Here is a 19,543-nt window from a genome sequence, read left to right as displayed (position 1 = left end):
AGCAGCTTCTCGCTGAAAAACACAAGAGTCGTGCACAGCTGGTAGTGAATCCACTTCACTGGTGAGCGTAACGGGAACAACGCCGGAATGGCTTCCAACATCTCGACATGCTCTCATTTCCTGCTCCGTTTGTAGAATAATTCTCAAACTCACTGGGAGAAATAAAAGTGCGTGATGTGTTCTTGTCATTGAGTAGAACATATACATTTCTTAAGCTAACAGTTGGTTAGGGCGAGCAATGAGGTGTTCATGACCTAAGCAGGCAAGCAAATCAACTTTAATGAAACAAGTAGCCTCTTAAAAACAACCTTCAAAAGTGGACTGTGTACATTTTTTTTTTTAAAAAGGAAAAACAACACTATGAGAAAGGTTGACGTCTCTCTTCATCTTTGGTCACCACACACACCAAAGATCATCATCTACATCCAGATACCTTAAATAAGATGTATTTGTTTTCCAGTGTCACAGGGTGTATCACCTTGATGAAGAGATGTGCATGATCACATATGTAGTCCTTCTGTCTTCCTCTAATGTGTCTAATTATAATTAATAATATTACATAATAAATAATGTTGGTCCTCTGATGCATCATAAGAGGGGGGGGGGCACGTTTAGTCCTCTGAGGTCACGTCTATGTCCTCGGAGTTGTTTTGCTTGGTGGCGAGGCGCCATCTGTTAATATGGTGGTTTGCTTTCTTCTTCTGCTGGCTGTCTGGTCCTTCTTCCTCCAGCTTCTGTCGCTTGTACTTGGTCCGCCTGTTCTGGAACCACACCTTCACCTGGAGAGACAGTTAGGAAAGCAAATGATGGTTCAATGATGATGATGATGTTCAGCATTCTGTAGCCTCAGAGAGGTTCAGAAGGTCAAAGGGATCTCGCCTATTCAAATAATAAATAGTAGACCTCTAAAAAGATTGGCATTTTGTCAGATATAATCAATAATGTGTGTTTTGGTGTTGTGTTTGGTGGCACAACTAAATATAATGAAGCCACCACTGATGTTTTGGATAACCATTTAATTCTATACTAATCTAATGGGTAGTTTTTCGGCGATAAATTGTTTGACATATGAAATAGTAGAATTAAATCTGTTTCTCAGAAAATAACGTGAGGGATATGTTTTTTCCCCTCTAACATCTAAAGATAACCAGTTAATGATGATGGTTCAGAAATAAAAAAAATACAGATTTTACTCTTCAGTTTTTCTCTGCTCAGAAAAACTACGTGTTAAATGACTTAAAATTGTCTGCCTTAAGTGACAGTCCCAATCCATTTTCTAATGTGTTAACGAATTAAAAGAACACACTTCTGATTGTTTGCTGCCACAACATTTAATTTTTTTTTTAATCACCCAGAAGCCTGAATCCCTTCTTGTAAATTATGTGAATGCTCATTTCATTTTATCACTGACTGAACAAACTGACAGGAACTGTTTGTTTAATTTTCCATCACAGCATTGAAGTGAAGTGAGAATCTCAGCACACTGAAAAGCTTCTTGAATGACTCGTGTTGCCAGCGTGACCTTGAAATACGAGCTGATAACCTGAACATGGCCAGGATGCATTTTTCAAATATAAACACCTGCACAAATTTTAATTTCCTCCTCAATCTTAAAAGCTGTAGCCCCACTTTGTGTGCAATAGTGGTTTGTTCTACTGTCATCCTTGCATTCCTCTTTTTTCCCCCCACCATTCCTTTATTCACTGAAGGGTATCTGTGTGTGATCATCCATGTTAACAACTGGTTGGGTGATAAATGATCACTGTTCTCTTTGCTGCTTTTGGATTTATGATTTTACAGTTGGCTTAAATCATGACACAGACATTGAGTGTGCTAATTGCTATTAATCTCAAATCCATTCCAGTCTGCTTGCCAGGGTTTAATGGCAGGACAACAACTGACTGACACAAACCTGAAACTCAAAGCAGCATTTACCCAAATTGCTGACTCAGGTTTCCTCCTCCTGATATTGCCCATTAGGCCTAATTGACACCATGATAATAAGGACTCATCAAACACAACCATCAATAATATTTACACTTTTAATCCTCTAACACACATGCATTACACACCTTTAAGAGTCATCTATGCAACAACGTATTAGGAGCAATCAAAACTGTGACAAATATTATATGTTGGAATTTAAGAATCTCTAAATTATTTTACACTGCATTTTTATCCACATTCACAGAATTTTTTGCTTTTAAATAGCTATAATTGAAATTACTAAATAGTTTAAATATTCTAAAATATTAATCATGCTAAATAAAAGTAAAAAACATATGGAAGAAAATGCTGATTTAACAATAAATGATAATCTAGTTACCCTAAATGCTAAATGTTCTTTAGCATTTAGGGTAACTATGTACCCTAAACGCTAAATTAGCCCATTTTTCAATTTTAATTTCTTGTTAATTTAAATTAAATTAATTTCAGAAGAATGAATTATCCTCAAAATATACCAACCCCTTGTAAACCCCCTTTGTAAAAACAACATAATACTGAGGAATTATTTTTTCAGAGTTTAAAGTTTTAGGGTCCAACTTTTAATTTTTAAAGTAACACTTAAAAGTGTCTTAAAAATGAATTAAAGTAACATGAGATGAACACCGTTAGCTTAGCATTAGCTCACCTGCGTCTCGGATAAACTCAAGCTGTTAGCGAGCTGCTTCCTCTCGGCTCCCACGACGTAGTGGTTCTTCTCGAAGGCTCTCTCCAGCCGGAGCAGCTGCGACGGGGAGAAGGCTGTCCGGATGCGTTTGGGTTTCCTGGCGAAGGGACCGTGGAGGAGCAGACTGTCCTGGTGCATGTCGTTACCTGGCGGCGGGTTCAGGTGAGAAAGAAGCGCATTTCAGCTCAGGCTAAACAGTCAGGCAGTGCTAATGGATCACCGATGCTACAGGCTAACGTGTTTAATACACAACGTTTAATACAATCATTTAAATTAGCAGTATGAATTAATTATTGTTATAATCATTAATGCCATTTTATCAGAAATTATCGAATGAAATATGATATTATTTTTACAGGGAACAGAAACAGGTTTTTGACACTTCAATGTTCCCAAACTGGTTTAAACCACTTTTTCTATTTTTTATTGTAATAATAATATTAATAATATAACTATTATTATTATATTGATAATATTAATAATAATAATTATTATTATTATTGCAATAATTTTCCGTACTTTAAAATATTTCATTATATTTCTGCTTTATAACCCACAAAAGTTCATGAATTCACTTTTTTGGGGGGGGTATTTTGAGAATAATTTTCTTGTAAAAAAACAATTTACAAACTCTACATCAATCTACAGTATTTCTATTTCTATCATGAGTAGTATGTGTGCTTCTGGTCCGATGTTCTCCGTTTAGAACGGGAGAATAATAAGCATCAAGTAATAACATTACAAACGGACTTCAATATGCATGTTGACAAATAAACACTCATATCTGAGTATTTCAGTTTTATTCGCAAAGCATCTAATTGTTGACTATTTTGTGGTCTATGAGAAATTACACATTTTCTCAGAATAGTGAAACTGAAAATATTGTTTACACAAAATAATACAACCAAATTTGTTCTGTTTGTCTTAATATTAAATTTTAATTATATATTTATAATATTTATAAATAATAATAAATTAATTAATATAAATTAATACATAATTTATAAATTTTCTTATTCTTTTTTAATTTCACACAACTCCTTGAAGACCTGCGTATTTTTAAATTAGCGTAATACAACATCAAAATATAAATAATGGATTATTTATGGCTTTACACGACAGTCTTGATTGAAAAACCTCTTTTCTGTTCTGTCAGAATTCAATAAAAGGCTGTACGTTTGATAAACACGGATTTAGTCTTCTATAAATGTGTTATAATTAGTCTGCGCCGAGATCTGTGTGTAAAAACAAAATCACTGCAGGCTGTCCTCAAATCCTTTGCTGTTTATAATAGCCTTCCGCCTGATTTATCTTTCCATTCCCATTATGCTGAAATGATTATCCCGGATTTGATCTATCTCGTCTTTATAGCTTTTCTTAGCAGATTTTAAAACGAATAACTATTCTTAACCCGCGGGGCGAGTTTTGTCGGACGGAAGGACAGCGGCTCTTATCTCCTCCCGGCTGCGGCTTTCTGAGAGGAGCCGCGGGGCGGATGAGAGGGGGAACCCGGGGCAGAGCGCTGCCGGCCGGGTGGCCTCATCTCTGACATCCGTGGCAGCGGCTCGTTGTTCAGTGTGACCGTCATAGCTTATCTAAATATCACGCGGAAATATCTCAAAAGCGAATTATTTCTTGGCATCATTGAAATGCAGTTTATTTCGAATTACGCGAGGTCAATTTATCCATTATTTTAATAGTCTGTTATTATTTTTATTAATTTGTTACTCACGTCCAACTAATTCAAGACAGTAAAATGAATTTACATTAAAATAGTTTAGTGTTTTATTGAAACAAAATTGACTCTACCTTGGAATCTGTGTCCGAAAAACCTGTTCCGTAGGACCCAGGGGTAGAAGTTGAGCGGGTCTCGGTGTTGCGTCCCCAAGAAGTGCGGATGCTGTAGATGGGAGCCTCCGAGCTGGTGAGGGGCCACGGTGAGGGAGGGGTGGCTCACCGTCTCTGGGAACACCAGGTCCGGGGTCTGATATAGGGGCCTGGCCGGGGGACCCGGGTAACCGTTCATTAAGACATCGGTCGCCGGGTTGGAGTAACTCAAAGCCGTCGGGCGGATCGGGTCCTCGGCGGTGAGGGGGTTCTCTTTGGCTACCAGGGACTCGATCGTGAAGCAGCGCTTTCCTGCAGACGAAAACATCGTCTCTTGACAGACAGACAAACAACAACAGTAATCAGTCTTTCTCTCCTCTTGCTGAAAAATTAATAACCCTCTCAGAGATGCGTCATGACCAAAGATGGAGGGGTTTTGGGGGGTTGCCTGCACAATCAAGTCCGGAGGAGATGCTGCTTTAAAACTCAGCAGTACTGCGAGTTTCCCATGGAGTCCGTGCGCGCAGTGAGTTTCTGTGCACAAGTGTGCGCCAAGTACCAATGCGTAAAACCTTCAGTGTGGATTGACGCCGCGCAGGGAAGGCGCTGATTGGACCAGAGCACCTGCCAATAAGTCTCCTCAAGTACCTGCTTCACAGATCACACGACAACTAGCAGCTTGGTTACAGAGGCACGCAGGGAAAACATGTGTGCTCCAATTAATGGCCCATTGTGCGCCTTAATATCTGCTTTTCTGAAGGGAAACAATTCGCCGGTGGGGGTGAAGAAACTTGTTCCAGCGCCAGGTTCATTCATCCAGGAGTTCTCCACCAGGCAGGGAGCGTGTCCGACAGGAACGAGTCCCACGGACGTTTGAAACGTTGAAGGAAACTTTAATTCACACTAGAATGGAAAAACTGGTGCTGTTTATGGTCCTAAACAGTTTGTTTTTCTCTCGGTCGGTTGCGGATTTTATTCTCCTTGTTGATGTAGAAGTCATTCCACAAAACTTTATATTCATGAGACGAGTGTCTGTCACGCCAGAAAAAAAAACTTTAAAAAACATACTGTATATCCAAGGCTGTGCGGATTGATTGATTGATTGATTGATTGATTGATTGATTGATTGATTGATTATTTGGATTCTGTAATTGTGAAAAAAGTAAAGTTATTGCAGTCGCCCGTCATAAATATTTGGTCCTCAAATTAAAACAACAACAACAATAACAACAACCACAACCACAACCGCAGTCATCATAACAATAATAATAATATGTAGGTCATGGCTCTCTTTTCCAACTGAAGACGCGCTGGAAAACTTTCCTCTTAAGGCACCAGTTAAATAGAAACCTTCAGAGCGCGTCACTAGTGATTCCTGTTGATAACCGCATCCCTCCACCAGCAGGTCCTTCAGAGCTTCACGGCTGCTCCATCCCTCTGCGCTCAGCTTCCATGGCGCACTAACCAAGTTAATAATTATCCTGTTAATACCCTCGTTTGTATGGAGGTGGCATTAGAAAATCATTACCGATGGAAATTATGAGGTAGAACAAGTTGTTGATTAGGCGTTTAGAGCTAAAGGCTCCTAAAGACGCCAGTAGGAGGAATTGGTTCAGATGTCCTCAGGTTTCTTCATCGGTGTATTTTCTTGTTTTTTATTGATTGTGTAGATAATCTGTATTAATTTCTGATTGAGCCCCGAATGGGTTGATCTATACTTTTAATTGATTCATATGTGTTGAGTTCAGTGTGTGGAATACAAAAGGCCTACGAATGATTTCTGGCCTGACTCAATCACGACCTCTGAGGTATAATGATATTCTGCGCCTTCTGTTTAAAGTATTGTAAACCCCCGTGTACTAACTGAGAAACAGACAGGAAATCAAACCAGTCCCAACTTTATACCGATCCCTGAAAGACAAATACACAGCGACCAGGACTCTTCTTATTCTTCAGATGTGGACTCTGCAGTGCGGCAGCAGGAACTTAACTGGGTTTAATGGTGAAACCCTCCGGGCCTTTACGCGCTGACCCTGATCGCCGCTGGTTAATAGATGTCCAAACCCTCCGCATTAAGAAAAACAAAGCTTTGTTACGAACCTGCTGTTGATCCTCCATCCTCCCTGGAGGTGAGAGAGTATGACCAACCTCAACCTCAAGGCCTGGGCGGTGTCTTAATACCCCGGGATACCTCAAAATGCCCTGGATTTTACATATTTAGGGTGAATGCGTGGAAAATTAGTTTCGAGTTGTGATTTCAATTTATGATTTAATTCAGGGTGGATATTTGTTATTATTTCACGCGGTTCACACTGAATGTAGTAATGTAGTCAGATTAAGTATTAATTATAGGAGGAGGGGAGGATCGTTGTTACACATTGGCTAATTAAGTAAAGTAAAACAGAGGATGGTTAACAGAAGATGATGAAGAGAAGGTCAACCAGGGGGTTGAAGTTCCGTTTCAGATCTTCCACTTAGTCTATGAGATGAACTTATTTCACCTCAGCTGCGTCTTTTCTCAAGATCGTAACACTCCAGGAGAAAAGACACGAAGAGAAAAATTCAGTAATTATTGTTTTATTCTGTAAAGATTACAGAATGATTTACCAACAGGTATAATTTATGCACAATTTATGGAACAGTTGACTCCTGGCATTCGGTGACTTATTAAACTGTTTTGTGCACACACGACTTCCACATTCGGAATACCTTGTCACTGTCGACACCGAAACAAATAATCTGATGAGACAATTAAAACAAGTCAATCTGATAAAAAAACCTCATATTTATTGGCTTTTATCAAATTCTTTCACAAAAGCGACATAACTTAACTTATCGATGTAAAAGCCATTTTTCTTTAATCAGTATATTTTTTCAAATTATTGTCCAAAACTCTGGCTTGTAAATATTCGTGTTATGCGATTAGTTTCTAATGTTAACAATTATTCAGAGACCTCTCAGAAGACATTGTAAAGTACGTGCTGCCATCTAGTGGTGTGGATCTGACAGGACGATCTGGATGTCTGAAGGAAAAAATACGATTTTTGTTGATAATTATACAATTATCGTTAAAATGTAATCAAAATGATTGTAAATAATGGGGTTTTCCAGAGTGAGACTGATTATACTATTTTGCTCTTTACTGTATAACAAATTAATTTATAAGGATGATAGAAAAAAACTTTCATGCATTATGTCTGATATTTACTGTGAGTACAAGAACTCAAATGTTTCTTCCACAGTTTAAGACTTAACCATGCGTAAAATAAAACTAAATAAATGAAACCAAACGACTTGCCTTAAAAGTTGGATGACGAAACGCTTCAGATATTTACAATAGGAGAGAGCCAGACGTTTGTTTGGTTAAATGCTGCCCTCTAGAGCCCAAACCGAGACCCGACACCTTTATGGGACTTAAGACGTTCCATCAGAGGACAGCGACAGTTTGGTTCCTGGTCCTGATGTTCGTCTGATCCAAAATATATGTGGCAATAAATAAAGTTATCAGTTTAGTAAATAAATATAATAAAGCTAAACTAAAATCTTTTAATTGTTCTAACAAACCAGGGATATTCATAAAAAATAGTCCATTGTTGTGATAAACTACTAAATCTGGGACATATTCTGCTTTTGGCGGGGGTAGGGGGGTGGGGTCACCTCCCGCTTTCATTAATAAACTAATTGGTCATTTTGTTTCGCATTAGCGTTGTGTGTTCAGCTAATCTATCTCACTTAAATACTTCAGAACATTTCACCCCATTATAACGAGATGGGAAAAGTAGCACGTCGCTGCGGTTGTGTCACCTGCGTGAGAAGTGCGGTCGTTCGGACACCTGTACGGGGCTCTGCTCCTCCGCCGGCTCGCCTCGGCGGAATAAATCAAAATCCCTCGTTTGGCACCTGAAGAAAATATTCCAGTTCAGTAGAGAATTCATAGCATTTATACAAATATCTACATGTGAGGACTCTGGTCATTTGTGATCGTATGTGAAATACATCAAGTGTGTTGAATGAATGAATGAATGAATGAATGAATGAATGAATGAATGAATGAATGAATGAATGAATGAATGAATGAATGAATGAATGAATGAATGAATGAATGAATGAATGAATGAAAGAAATGTTGTCAGCATGATGGAGACTTATCTTTCGACCTTTCCGTTTATTTTCTTCGTGCGTAAAATACGCGCGTCGATTTTGTTTTGGAGCCATGGAGCCCGTTAGCCGCTGCTGCTCCCAGGCAGGTTCCTCTCGTCAGTGCCCGTGTCAGAAGTCATTGTGCTCCCCTTTCATTGCGGGACAATGGCCAGCTCCTACTTCAAACGCTTGTAATGAAAGCTAATGACTATTAGATGGAGTCGAGGGGCCCGGGGCTTTTGTAAATAATTTTTTTCTTTCCAATCGCCAACCCTAAAATCCGAGTTGGTCGAATGAAGAACATCCTCCCATTGAGGCTGGAGGTTATTACTCACCATGAGAACTTTCACACCTTCTCGGAAGCGCATAATGGGAGTTGAGTCACGTGAATAAACGGTATTTACGTGCAATGAGGAGAAGAAGAAAAAAAAGAATCCTTAAGTTGGATGTTTTAGCCACCGTGATTCTGATGAGCAGGGTAGACTCAAATCCTTTTAATGATTTTAATAAATCCTTAAATAAATGATTTGAATGTCTAAAATAGATAAAATCATTTGTCTATTTTTGATTCATCAGCAACTTTCTCACCAGGCTTTCTCTTTTCCAAAGGCCAGATTTATTTCAAACCATTAGAATAAAACTTAAATGACAGTATTCGCTGTCCTTGTTTTGATACCATAGTGGACATTTTTCAGTTTCACAGCATGATCAGATAAATCAAACAATTTTAAGATCCCAATTTAAATCTAAATTTTGTCACAGTTAATTGGCTGAAATAAGTGCTTTTCTGATGACTTATTCCTTTTTAATTATTATTATAAAACACACAGAAAACCTTTTTCTTAAAGGCAAATTTCCTGAATGACTGGAGTTATCAAAGCTCCATCAGATGAATTTTGGACCATAAATTCATCATTTCATCAGAACTTTCGAAAACATTTTGTTAACTTGTCCCACAAACTGATTTTGTTCTTGTGTTTTGGATCGATGTTGTTGGAGCACAGGATTCATCAGGACGGTTTAAGTGTGTAAAGAAGAGCCGATTGGAAACAATGAAGATGCAGCTTCGGTCCTCAGTCAGAGAAGCTCAGCCACTAAGGTGCCCCTTACTAATTGGGGCGATGAGCCCGGTGACCTCCGTCCCTCACCCCTCCATCCCCTCCCCTCCAGGTTTTCTCAGGCCTCTGACTGCTTCTTTCTTTTCCTCAATGGGATTATGAGAGGATAGGAGAGCGTGATCACATCAGAAAGGGCTCCGTGGGGTTTTTACACAAATTCTGCTCCTCCAGCGATGCTTCAGCTCCTATAATCAGACAGAGCAGGGACACCAGGAGAGAGGAGGCGGGGGGTGGCGGACAAGAGGAGATCAACTCTTGTGCGTAAATAATTAATTTTGGTTATGCTAACTTTGACTTGAACACATTGATGTGTTTGCTGCCTTAAAGTGAAGCAACAGCATCAGATCTTCACTCATCCTCAACATGTCTCTTCATCTTCATCTCCCTCCTGTGACAAAGAATGGAAGCTAAATTCATTCGTAGCTCAAACGCTTCATCTAACAGCCACCGATCCGTGCTGCTATCCCACTCCTTTCAGGTGGAGCACCCCAATTAGCTGCTCCGATGGGTTCATCTGCTCCATCCCCATCCCTTCTTCATGCTGTCTTCTCCCCCAATTTTCATCCCTCATGTCTGCCGGGCAAAGCTTCAGCAGACAGCGTGGGGTCCTCTTCCACCTGGAAGGAAGGACATCCAGTCTGAATAGAGGGGAGACAGGACACCTGCTGCTGGTGGGTGGGCACCTCAGAGCCCCCCCTATCCACAGAGAAGCAGTGAGAACAGGCATATTTACCGTTTAAAGAGCTTAACCACTGAGACCATGCTCTCCAGCCCTGAGACAGACTGACCCCTACCGCCCCCGGGGGAACACATATCCCAGCTAATCCCTGAGCTGGTTATTTGTTTTGTCCAGCCCAAAATTTAAGCACAGATCAAACTCAAGAGGAAATGTCTCCATCGTCTTCAAGCTGAGCGAAGAGAGAGGCAATCAGGAGGGGTTCTGTTCTCTGTCTTGAGTTCAAACTCAGTCGTGCTCGTTTTATTTTGATAAGCTCCTTTTAAAATTTAGAATTGGTGACATTTTTTATAAATAAAATGTCTCACTATTTCATGTAAATCTTCATTTTTCTTTACAGATCAGAAAAGTGTAGTTTTAAATATTAAATGTTTTCTCTGAAATGAAATAAGACAGCATATGTGATTTTTTTAGTTTATTACTCAAAAACCCAGACGTCAGGTCGTATCTGTTCACGTTTCCCCATTAAACTCCAAAACTCTTTCAGAGAGAAATACACAGGACTCCTTTGATGTCATAAAATATATTTCTAAATATTAAATTCAAATGTACAAAAAGCACAAAATAAAATCATCCAAGAGCAATCAGTGTATAAAATTAAATATATAACTATACTTCCATTAAATATTCAGAGCCTCTCTAACTGTATGTACAGAAACAGTCTTTTCATGTGTTGTTTGGTCAGCAGTGATCAATATCCAGGTCTGAGAACGCCTCTTCCTCCTCCTCTCCATCCTCTTCATCGCCCTGGCCTTGGGATCCGGGACTTTTCGGCGGGGCTGCCAGGCCCAGTTTGGCCAGCTTGGCCTGCTGCTGCTCCAGACTCTGTTTGCGCCACTTGATGCGCCGGTTCTGGAACCAGACCTTCACCTGGAGATGAGGAATTAAGACGAATGTTAGACAGATAAGTCTGATGCTTCTGTTTCCATGGGCTTATCTGTTTCCTCACCTGAGCCTCTGTGAGCTGCAGAGCCGAGGCCAGGAGGAACCTCTCCGACCCCACCATGTACTGCTGCCGCGCAAACTCCTTCTCCAGGCGGGAGAGCTGCTCGCTGGTGAAGCTGGTGCGCATCCGCTTAGACTTCCCACCCTTCTTGAACGAATGCAGCCCCGTGTTCACTTTGGAAATAGACGCTGCAAATAGAGAGATATTCAGTCACACAGTCATGATTCATTCTCGAGATTTAGTTGAAACCTGTCGTGATATTTCCTTAAAGAAATGAATCCCACGCTATTTACCTTGAGCGTAAAACGCTCCACGACACGGTGACTGGTATGTGAAAGGCGGGCAGCAGTAAAGTGAATATCCAGGTTGTGTGTGGAGAGCCGAATGCAACATATTTGTGGAGTAGAAGTAAGGCGTCGTGGCCATCGGTAAGCCTCCGTGTCCGGTGAGAGGGAGAAGCGGAGCCGCGGGGTGATATCTGTCCTCGCAGGGTGCGGGACTCGTCCGGCAGCTGCTCGCCTCCTCGGGTTTGGCGAGCAAAGCATCGATGGTGAACGATTTCCCATTGGAAGACTTGGTTGAAGGCGCGCATTGGCCGCCCTGGTGCGGTTGGTGAAGTGCTGCCGCTGCGTAATTACGCACCGCGTATCCATAAACTGGTCTTTGAGGCACTTGCATCCTGTTAGTACTTCAACTAGTTTAAAAAGAAAGAAAGAAAAAGACAAGTTGTTGATCCAGATGAACCAGAAGAGAGACTGCCGCTCCTCTGCGGAGAGTCCGGATTTTATATTCCGGACAGACACGGAGGTGTCAACAGCCCCCCCAGCGACCCTTTGTCTTTCTAAGCAGCAGATGAGAGAGTCGAACATCCCGACAATGTATCCAATTAATTGGTGGAGTAGTACAAGCTGCGATTGTCAAACATCCTAACCCTTTGAATGACAAGGCTTTTGAAGAGTCTTGAGGGCGGTGTTGGATTGGTGGGGGGGGGGGATTTACTGGGCTACAAATTCTTGCATGGATCTTAAATCCAAATGTAATCATTACCGCTGGGAGAGCCTTGATGTTACCAAATCATCTTATTTGGAGCTTTTTTTTTTTTTTTTTTTAAAGTCGTGGCTGGCCGACAGATGCTTTAAGCACCGGAACGACCTGCTTCACCGCCGGAGCCCGACTCCAGAGAATCTACCGCGTTCAGTTCCATCGTCTCTAATTCTTTCCCCCCCCCGAAGGCTGTAATTTATGTTTTTTCTCAACCAGTTGCAATCCAAGAATCGCCACCACCGTGTGTGTAAACACTCCCTAATCTTTTTCCTGTATAAAATCAATGCGCTCCATTTTCATAGTGTGCGTTTTAACAGCGGCGGTGTCGCGTCTTTAAAACTGAATAACAGGCCTCGCGTAATCGAGGCGTGAAATTCATCAGGTCGGACGCGCTGATGGAGGGGTGCTGCTGGGGTTAACCAAACCGAGGCTCCGATAATCCCAGTGTCTGCGTTAATCCACATGGTTGATCCGCATCAGCCTTTGAATGCGGCCCACTCAAAACAAGCCGTAATCTGAACGTTCTGTTTATTTATTCTGTAATGATACAACATTTCCTGATAATAAAATCCAGTCTCATTATGGCGCTAAAATAATCTGGGGTTTATTATGAGGTCATCTCATTTGAGATGAAGATGAAGCGCTCCCGGCGGCTTCTTTTAAAAGGAAGCGATCTGCTTTCTAACAAAGACATCTTCTCTTTCAACTCGGATTATTGCCAGCTCTGCAAACTTTCCAGGCTCATTTCCATCATTTGGAGGTGGCAGAGAGTCTCTGCAGAGCCTTAAGTAACTGTTAAAACACATTTAAACACCGAAGCGAAGCGCCCGCTCCCTTTGACCTCGGCTCGTTTTATTTATCCTCCCTCGGTGACACTAGAATGTCTAATGAAGAGGACAAACACAGACTTTCTCGGCCTGGCCTGAACAATGAGGAACCTTCTTGTGAAGCTCCTGCGACAGGACCACCCACTCCAGGTGTTCGCTGACGCGCCCCACAGTATTTCCTGAAGATATGAGTTCACTTTAAAAACTTTGGATGGGTGTTTTCACATTATAATGATGAATAATGACAATAATCAACTGTTGATCGACGCATTAACTTGAAAAAGTATAGGGAAATTGTTTAATTCTTGTGCGTCATGAGGCAGACCAACTCCACCTCTGCCTCCAGAGCTTCTACAGGGAAGGCAACATGTCCACCTTGTGTATTGGAGCCAGACAATGAATACACGGATCTTTGTCACGGAGTCTTCTTTTCATAGTCATGGCCCGAGAGGAGAAGGGAACCGATGGTCATTTGGGCCAAATGCCTCAAATGAGGCTCTGACAAAAGAGCCTGAAACTCCCCGTCAGTATTGGTTTGGTATCTGCTGGAATTCATGCAAAACAGGACTCAAGTTTCGTTTCTTTTTGTAGGAGTTGTTTTTGCCAAAGATGCCCATCGCGGATCCGCCCAGAGAATTTACAAGTAGATGAAATTGTCAAATACTTCATAGGTAAAATGTATTGTTCAGGAAAAATGTAGAAAAATAAAAGGTGCCTTGATTGATATTAAAATGCAAAACAAATGTTTGTTTAAATGACACACGTTTGCATGACATAATTTTATTTTTTAAAGGCTTTCATTGAATTAAAACACATGTGTTACCATGGTTACATAGAGTGAAACTTCTCCTTTTAGAGCTAATAATTTTGTTTAATTTTGTTACTTTTAGCCAGTGATCCCTGTAACACAATTTCTTGCTGCAAACGCAACAATGTGAAGTTAACATCATCAAAATCATCCATACTAAGAAGAATTCAATCATTTATTTTCCCCTTGTTGAAATTATTTTTCCACTAAGTGCCTTGCTCAGGGGCATCCCAGCAGTGCTCAGGAGGTGAACTGGCACCTTTCTACTATCAGTTCACACTCCAAACTTTTTGGTCCACATGGGAATTGAACCAACCACCCTTCGGCCCTCAGCCCAGGACCTATAGTGGACCAAGCTGCCTCCCCTTCATATAGGAGTTTCCCCAGCAACCGATGTTCTACACAATCCTTCCTCTTTCTGCACATGATGGAGAAGAGAGATGTGCAGAAAGACGAGCGACAGATAGTCTGTTCTATCTCACCTTCCAGCTCAGTTCACACATGATTGAATGAAACAAAAGCGTGGAGAAACACTCATCATTATTACTGCTGAGGTGAAAGGAGGATCGTTGTTCTCGCCTGACTGACAGCTGTAGCGGCCTCTGTCATCTCTTTCCTGTCCACGCACATCCATCACTAATGACTTTATGAAGCCATTTGCAGAATGATCCAGTACGACCTGCCTCCGCCGCCTTGTTGCTGAACCCGGGGGCCCACGCAGGAGGTCCTGCTGGTCCCATGGCCCTCGCCTTGACTGTGGATTGGTGCCCAGTAATAAGCCAGGGAGTTCTCCATAAATGTTCAGGCTTCACTGCAGCTAAACGTTTGGTTGTGTCTTTTTTTTTTTCAGCTCCAAAGCTGCATAAAAACACACACGTTCATATCTGATGCTTTTAAGACATTTATTCACCATGAAAACAAAACACAATGAGAAACATTGTTCTCATAGTGTATTCAACTTATTAATTTTAATTGATTAGCATTAACATTTGTGAAGTCGCAATCAGAACTTTAGTTTCATGTTATTTACCATTCATTAGTCACTAAATAGGAAAAAACTTAATTTCTAAGACCGTCCATAGAAAATGCTTAGAGAAATGAGGTGGAATCAGGACAAACATATAATTTAAGAACAGATGAGTACAAGACCAGATTAAAGAAACAATAAAATTCCTCATCACATGATAAACTTCCTGTTTAAAAACAGTTCGGAGATGTCCGATCTCTGACAGAGGATACAGATGAGAGAGTTTTTCTATTAATGTTTGTGATACAGTTTGTGTTCATCTCCATCCCGGTTGTGTGTCCGCTCACGCTTTTTGTGAAGTTGTATTTGCCTCCCACCTGTTGTGCTGATGCTACTGTACTATAGATTCTGTGGTTGTAATTCCAGAATTTTTGGAATAATTAAAAATGGAGTCCCCCACCCTTCTTTAAAATGGGCCTAATTAACACACAATAAGATAAATGCTTAAATGTGAATTGAACTGACTAATTCCTGCGCTGATTCTTCCTTTTGCATGTCACCCTGTAGGTTTCTGTCTGTTTGTCATTTACACGTGTGGCAGAAGGGAGGGCCCCCACTAAACACAGATCTGTCCTCCAGCTAAGCGACCATTAGCATCGACGCCAGCGCCCTGAGGTGCTAGCGTACGAGCCGCTACGCTCAGGGTACGGCGGCAGCCGTATCTGCAGCCGCTCACAAAAGTGTGTGTCATTACTAATGAGGGATTAAGTCTGAGTGAACGGCTGGTGTTGACTGAGAGGACGGTCCCGTCCTGGGAAAGGAAGGTGTGTGTATTAGGCCTGTCTGACGCTACACTGGCCTCCAACACCTCCCAACAGGAAGGATTCCTGCAGCAAAGCACCGGGTTACACAAAAAGCTACTCAGGGGTCAGTTTTTGGAAACACAATACAGAGACAAGATTGAATGATTTGGTATGCTAAGAGTTTTAGCCACTTGCACAGCAAGAATAAACTTTCTAGCATTTGTTCAGTTTTCGCTTGCTTAGCGTATTGCTGATCCGTTTTCACGCTCATAACACTGCAGACTCGTCACGCCAACGTCGCTGCTTCCTCCTGTTTAATTAGAATCTCAGCTAAAGCCCACGACGCAAGGAAAAACTCCTCAACACATCACCCCCGCTTTGAGAAACCACCCCATGCTAAGCTAAACTAACCAGTTGTGGCCTCACATTTAGTGTACAGGCTTCAATCAATCGATCAATCATTTTTTATTTGTAAAGCGCTTAATCACATCAACAGACATTTCAAATCGCTTTTACAGGCAGAGAAACCCAACAGAACCCTCCAGGGCGAGCATAAGTGACAGCGGTGGGGGAAAAAAACTCCTTTATTGAGGAAGAAACTCCAGCCAGGACCCAAACTCTGGAGGGCGGCCATCCGCATTGACTGTTTGAGTGGAAAAGAAATACAATGGCGATAGAAACAGATTAGAGAAAGAGAGAGACAGAGAGCGATAAGGGCAGATAGGCCAGATAGAGTCAGTGTCTTCATTGAGGAAGAAACTCCGGCCAGGACCCGGACTCTGGAGGGCGGCCATCCACATTGACCGGTTGGGTGGAAAAGAAATACAGTTTGAGATAGAGACAGTTTAGAGAAAGAAAGAGACAGAGAGAGAATGACAGATAGGCCAGATAGAGTCAGTGTCTTTATGGATTGCATTCATTTTTTTATGTGTTAGAATGTAAGTGGTATCTAAAAAGTTTCAGGTCCACTTTAAAGTCTTTTTAACCTCTGATCGCACCAAAATGTGAATGCAGATGTTTTTTGATTTGTGAGTTGCTTTATGAAACCAATCGTTGCAGCGTTTTAAAGACACTTTCTTCCCAGGTGCTTGGTAGACTCAGTGGAGAGCCCCCTCCTTCACTGTGTTTAATAGAAGTGAGAATTGGCGGGTTGGACTTTAACACTTGACCTCTGTTTACACTTCCTGTGGGTGCCCAGGCTCGTCCATAAAGCGCCGCTTACAGGATTCTGCTGCATTGAAAGAAGACAGAGAGCGCTGGAGCTCCCTGGCGCTACAGGAGCTGAATGCACTGCTGCTCCTGGGCTGTGATTATTGGGATAGGTCATTTCCTTTCTTCACATTCTCTGTTTGCTTATATTACTGCAACACTTCCTCGACCTCCCACACGTACCTCCTCAGGCCTTTTATAGGAAAATGATGCATTTTTTCTCTTGTAGCGCCTGTTGACGTCGGATGAAACTGTGTTTAGAATTCTCTCTTAGGTGTAACAGAGAAACAACTGAGTACAGTGGAAAGAAAGAATGATAAATAAGAGCGTATACCGATTAATTCTTTGTCCTTACATGGTCGTGGTTTCTTGCCACCCGTCTTGCTCTTCAGATGTTTTTATCTGAGGCTTACTTCCTGCATTTTTATCCTGATTAGTTTGCTTAGTCCAGATATTTGTGTGTTCTGTAATTTAATATCTCATTACTTTCTGCAGCTCTCTGACCTGAGCTCTTTGGTTCTTTCTGAGGACTTCAATTAAGAAAGGCAGTTCTTGCAGAGTCAATCCACAGATTTCTGCTTCGCTGTCCTGAACATTCTGGATGGCCTTTACAGTTTTTGTGTATTTAGTGAACACTACCCGATTAATTAAGTTTTGTTACAATCAGGAAATCATCAGGAAAACCCAAATACAAGTATAGAACGGTTACAATGTGGGCTTAATGTCCTGCTACTGGGTAGGTTTTTTTTTACCCAGAGCCTTTAGACGGAGGGTATTTCGGTGTTTCCTCCCCTCGGCAATGGTGTTATTTCAGCTTTACTGTCATCACACCTTGGTTGTGGTTTATTGTGTCCATCAATGTAACTCTGAGTTGAACAGAAGACAATCAGAGCCTCTGATGGAAGATCAAAGCGGCGGTCTCCACGGAGAAGCTCCAAACAAAGAGCGACATGTGGACCTGGATATAGAGGCAGCAATAACCAACGAGTGGCCGCTTGAAGGCTGGATGGACCTCACTTCCCTGTCTTTTAACCAATGTAAAGAGAGAGGGATGCTGGAACTCATTTAGGGTGTTTACAAGAGCTGGCTGAACACTTCAAACAAGACCACACACAGGCTCCAAGTTGGACTCCAGTTCCCATGAGCCTCTAGTGACATCTAGTGGACAAATCAGGTACATGTGAAGAAAGGTCATGTCATTGCAGACCAATTTAAAAGCACTACATCTGTTCCAGGCCAGAATGAACTGCGGTGTCATTCATGATCTAACCATTAGATGGCGCTAAAGCACCCCCCCCACACACACACATCATGTATAACCGAGGAAAGAAGCCTTCTGCTGCTTTTCCACCTAGGAGGTTATGGGTGTGCTGGAGTATATAATAACTGGACAAGAGGCGGGGAACACTCCGGATGCTTCGCCATGTAATTCGATCTTTAACAAAAGCAAATAAATGAATTTGTAAGTGGCTATTTTTCCTTATATGACATTCAGGCCTCTGAGAAAGGGTTCAGCTGCTGCGCCATTTTTGTAGTCCACAATTTGTTGTAGTTCTTTGATCAGCGTCAACTCCACCATCTCTAAAACCACCAGGAGGTGGCGCCATCCCATAAATAAATCAGCTGTTGTCACAGTGAATGGTTTTTTCAGTCCTTACTGTGACTTGGATCAATTACTGTAAAATGCCTTGAAAATAAAGAAGAAATATAGAGACTTTAATTTTGCAATCAACCAATTCCAAACTAATATTTCTGTTTGATTGGTGTGTTTTACCTCCAGGCCAGAAAAAAACATGTTGAAGATGATTGTACATCTATTCTGTTGTATTCTGTGAAAATAACGTTCAGTACATTCCTCCATATGTTATCACTTTATCAGTTCGGAACAGCTAAATCTGAACTTTTATTAGATTTTCTCACCTTTCTCAGAATGATAAAGTGGAAAACTGGAGGTTAATGACTGCCGAGTCCATCATTATTGATCTCTTATTATTCTAACAGGACAAAAAAAGGCAGTGCGACATTTGTGGCACTGTGAGTAAATAAATAATGAGAAAATATTATTTTAATATTAACTCGCTTGGTAAATTAGAGTAGTCTTTATGCCCACAGGAAAATGTCCTCTGACCTCAAACGCCCCGCTGTGGGACTGTTTTAAAATTTAGCTGTAAAGTATAAAATTCTCTCTGAATGTGTGCTGAACGCATGTTTGACCCCTGTGGCGAAGAATGGCATCGGCGCCCAATTAATCTGGCATTAATGAGGACTTGGTTAGTTAGGAAGCTGTGGTCAAGTACTGCTAACTGTGGAGTTATGAACATTTAATAATGTTACCTTTGATACTTGTTAAACTTATTAACTTTTAATCCCTGACCTCATTCATGATTAATAACTCTCCGTCTGATCCTTTTTCAAACGAGGCCCCAGCTCTGACAGATGGGAAACCC

General features: G+C 41.3%; 2 protein-coding genes across 2 annotated transcripts; both read right to left on the bottom strand.

The window, feature by feature from the left end:
• Positions 1-605: 605 nt before the first annotated feature.
• emx1 (empty spiracles homeobox 1) lies at positions 606-4,953 on the bottom strand. The gene is made up of 3 exons (XM_068339438.1): positions 4,481-4,953; positions 2,633-2,817; positions 606-779 (listed from the first exon to the last, which is right to left on the bottom strand). The coding sequence occupies exons 1-3, from the start codon at positions 4,824-4,826 to the stop codon at positions 612-614; spliced, it is 699 nt and encodes a 232-aa protein (XP_068195539.1). The 5' UTR covers positions 4,827-4,953; the 3' UTR covers positions 606-611.
• Positions 4,954-11,173: 6,220 nt separating this feature from the next.
• noto (notochord homeobox) lies at positions 11,174-12,116 on the bottom strand. Its single transcript, XM_068339372.1, has 3 exons — positions 11,732-12,116; positions 11,442-11,626; positions 11,174-11,362 (listed from the first exon to the last, which is right to left on the bottom strand). The coding sequence occupies exons 1-3, from the start codon at positions 12,114-12,116 to the stop codon at positions 11,174-11,176; spliced, it is 759 nt and encodes a 252-aa protein (XP_068195473.1).
• Between the last annotated feature and the right edge of the window lie 7,427 nt (positions 12,117-19,543).

The sequence above is a fragment of the Antennarius striatus genome, chromosome 17 (assembly GCF_040054535.1).
Source record: "Antennarius striatus isolate MH-2024 chromosome 17, ASM4005453v1, whole genome shotgun sequence".
Lineage (NCBI taxonomy): Eukaryota > Metazoa > Chordata > Actinopteri > Lophiiformes > Antennariidae > Antennarius > Antennarius striatus.
This window is presented reverse-complemented; position numbering and strand designations above follow the sequence as displayed.

Excerpts from the sequence above, each read along its gene's own strand:
- emx1 (XM_068339438.1), bottom strand. The coding sequence starts at position 4,826 with ATGTTTTCGTCTGCAGGAAAGCGCTGCTTCACGATCGAGTCCCTGGTA. Across the intron at positions 2,818-4,480 it reads TTTCGGACACAGATTCCAAG|GTAACGACATGCACCAGGAC; the intron begins GTAGAGTCAATT and ends ACCCGCCGCCAG. Across the intron at positions 780-2,632 it reads TGAGTTTATCCGAGACGCAG|GTGAAGGTGTGGTTCCAGAA; the intron begins GTGAGCTAATGC and ends CTGTCTCTCCAG.
- noto (XM_068339372.1), bottom strand. The coding sequence starts at position 12,116 with ATGCAAGTGCCTCAAAGACCAGTTTATGGATACGCGGTGCGTAATTAC. Across the intron at positions 11,627-11,731 it reads TGGAGCGTTTTACGCTCAAG|CGTCTATTTCCAAAGTGAAC; the intron begins GTAAATAGCGTG and ends CTCTATTTGCAG. Across the intron at positions 11,363-11,441 it reads TGCAGCTCACAGAGGCTCAG|GTGAAGGTCTGGTTCCAGAA; the intron begins GTGAGGAAACAG and ends CCTCATCTCCAG.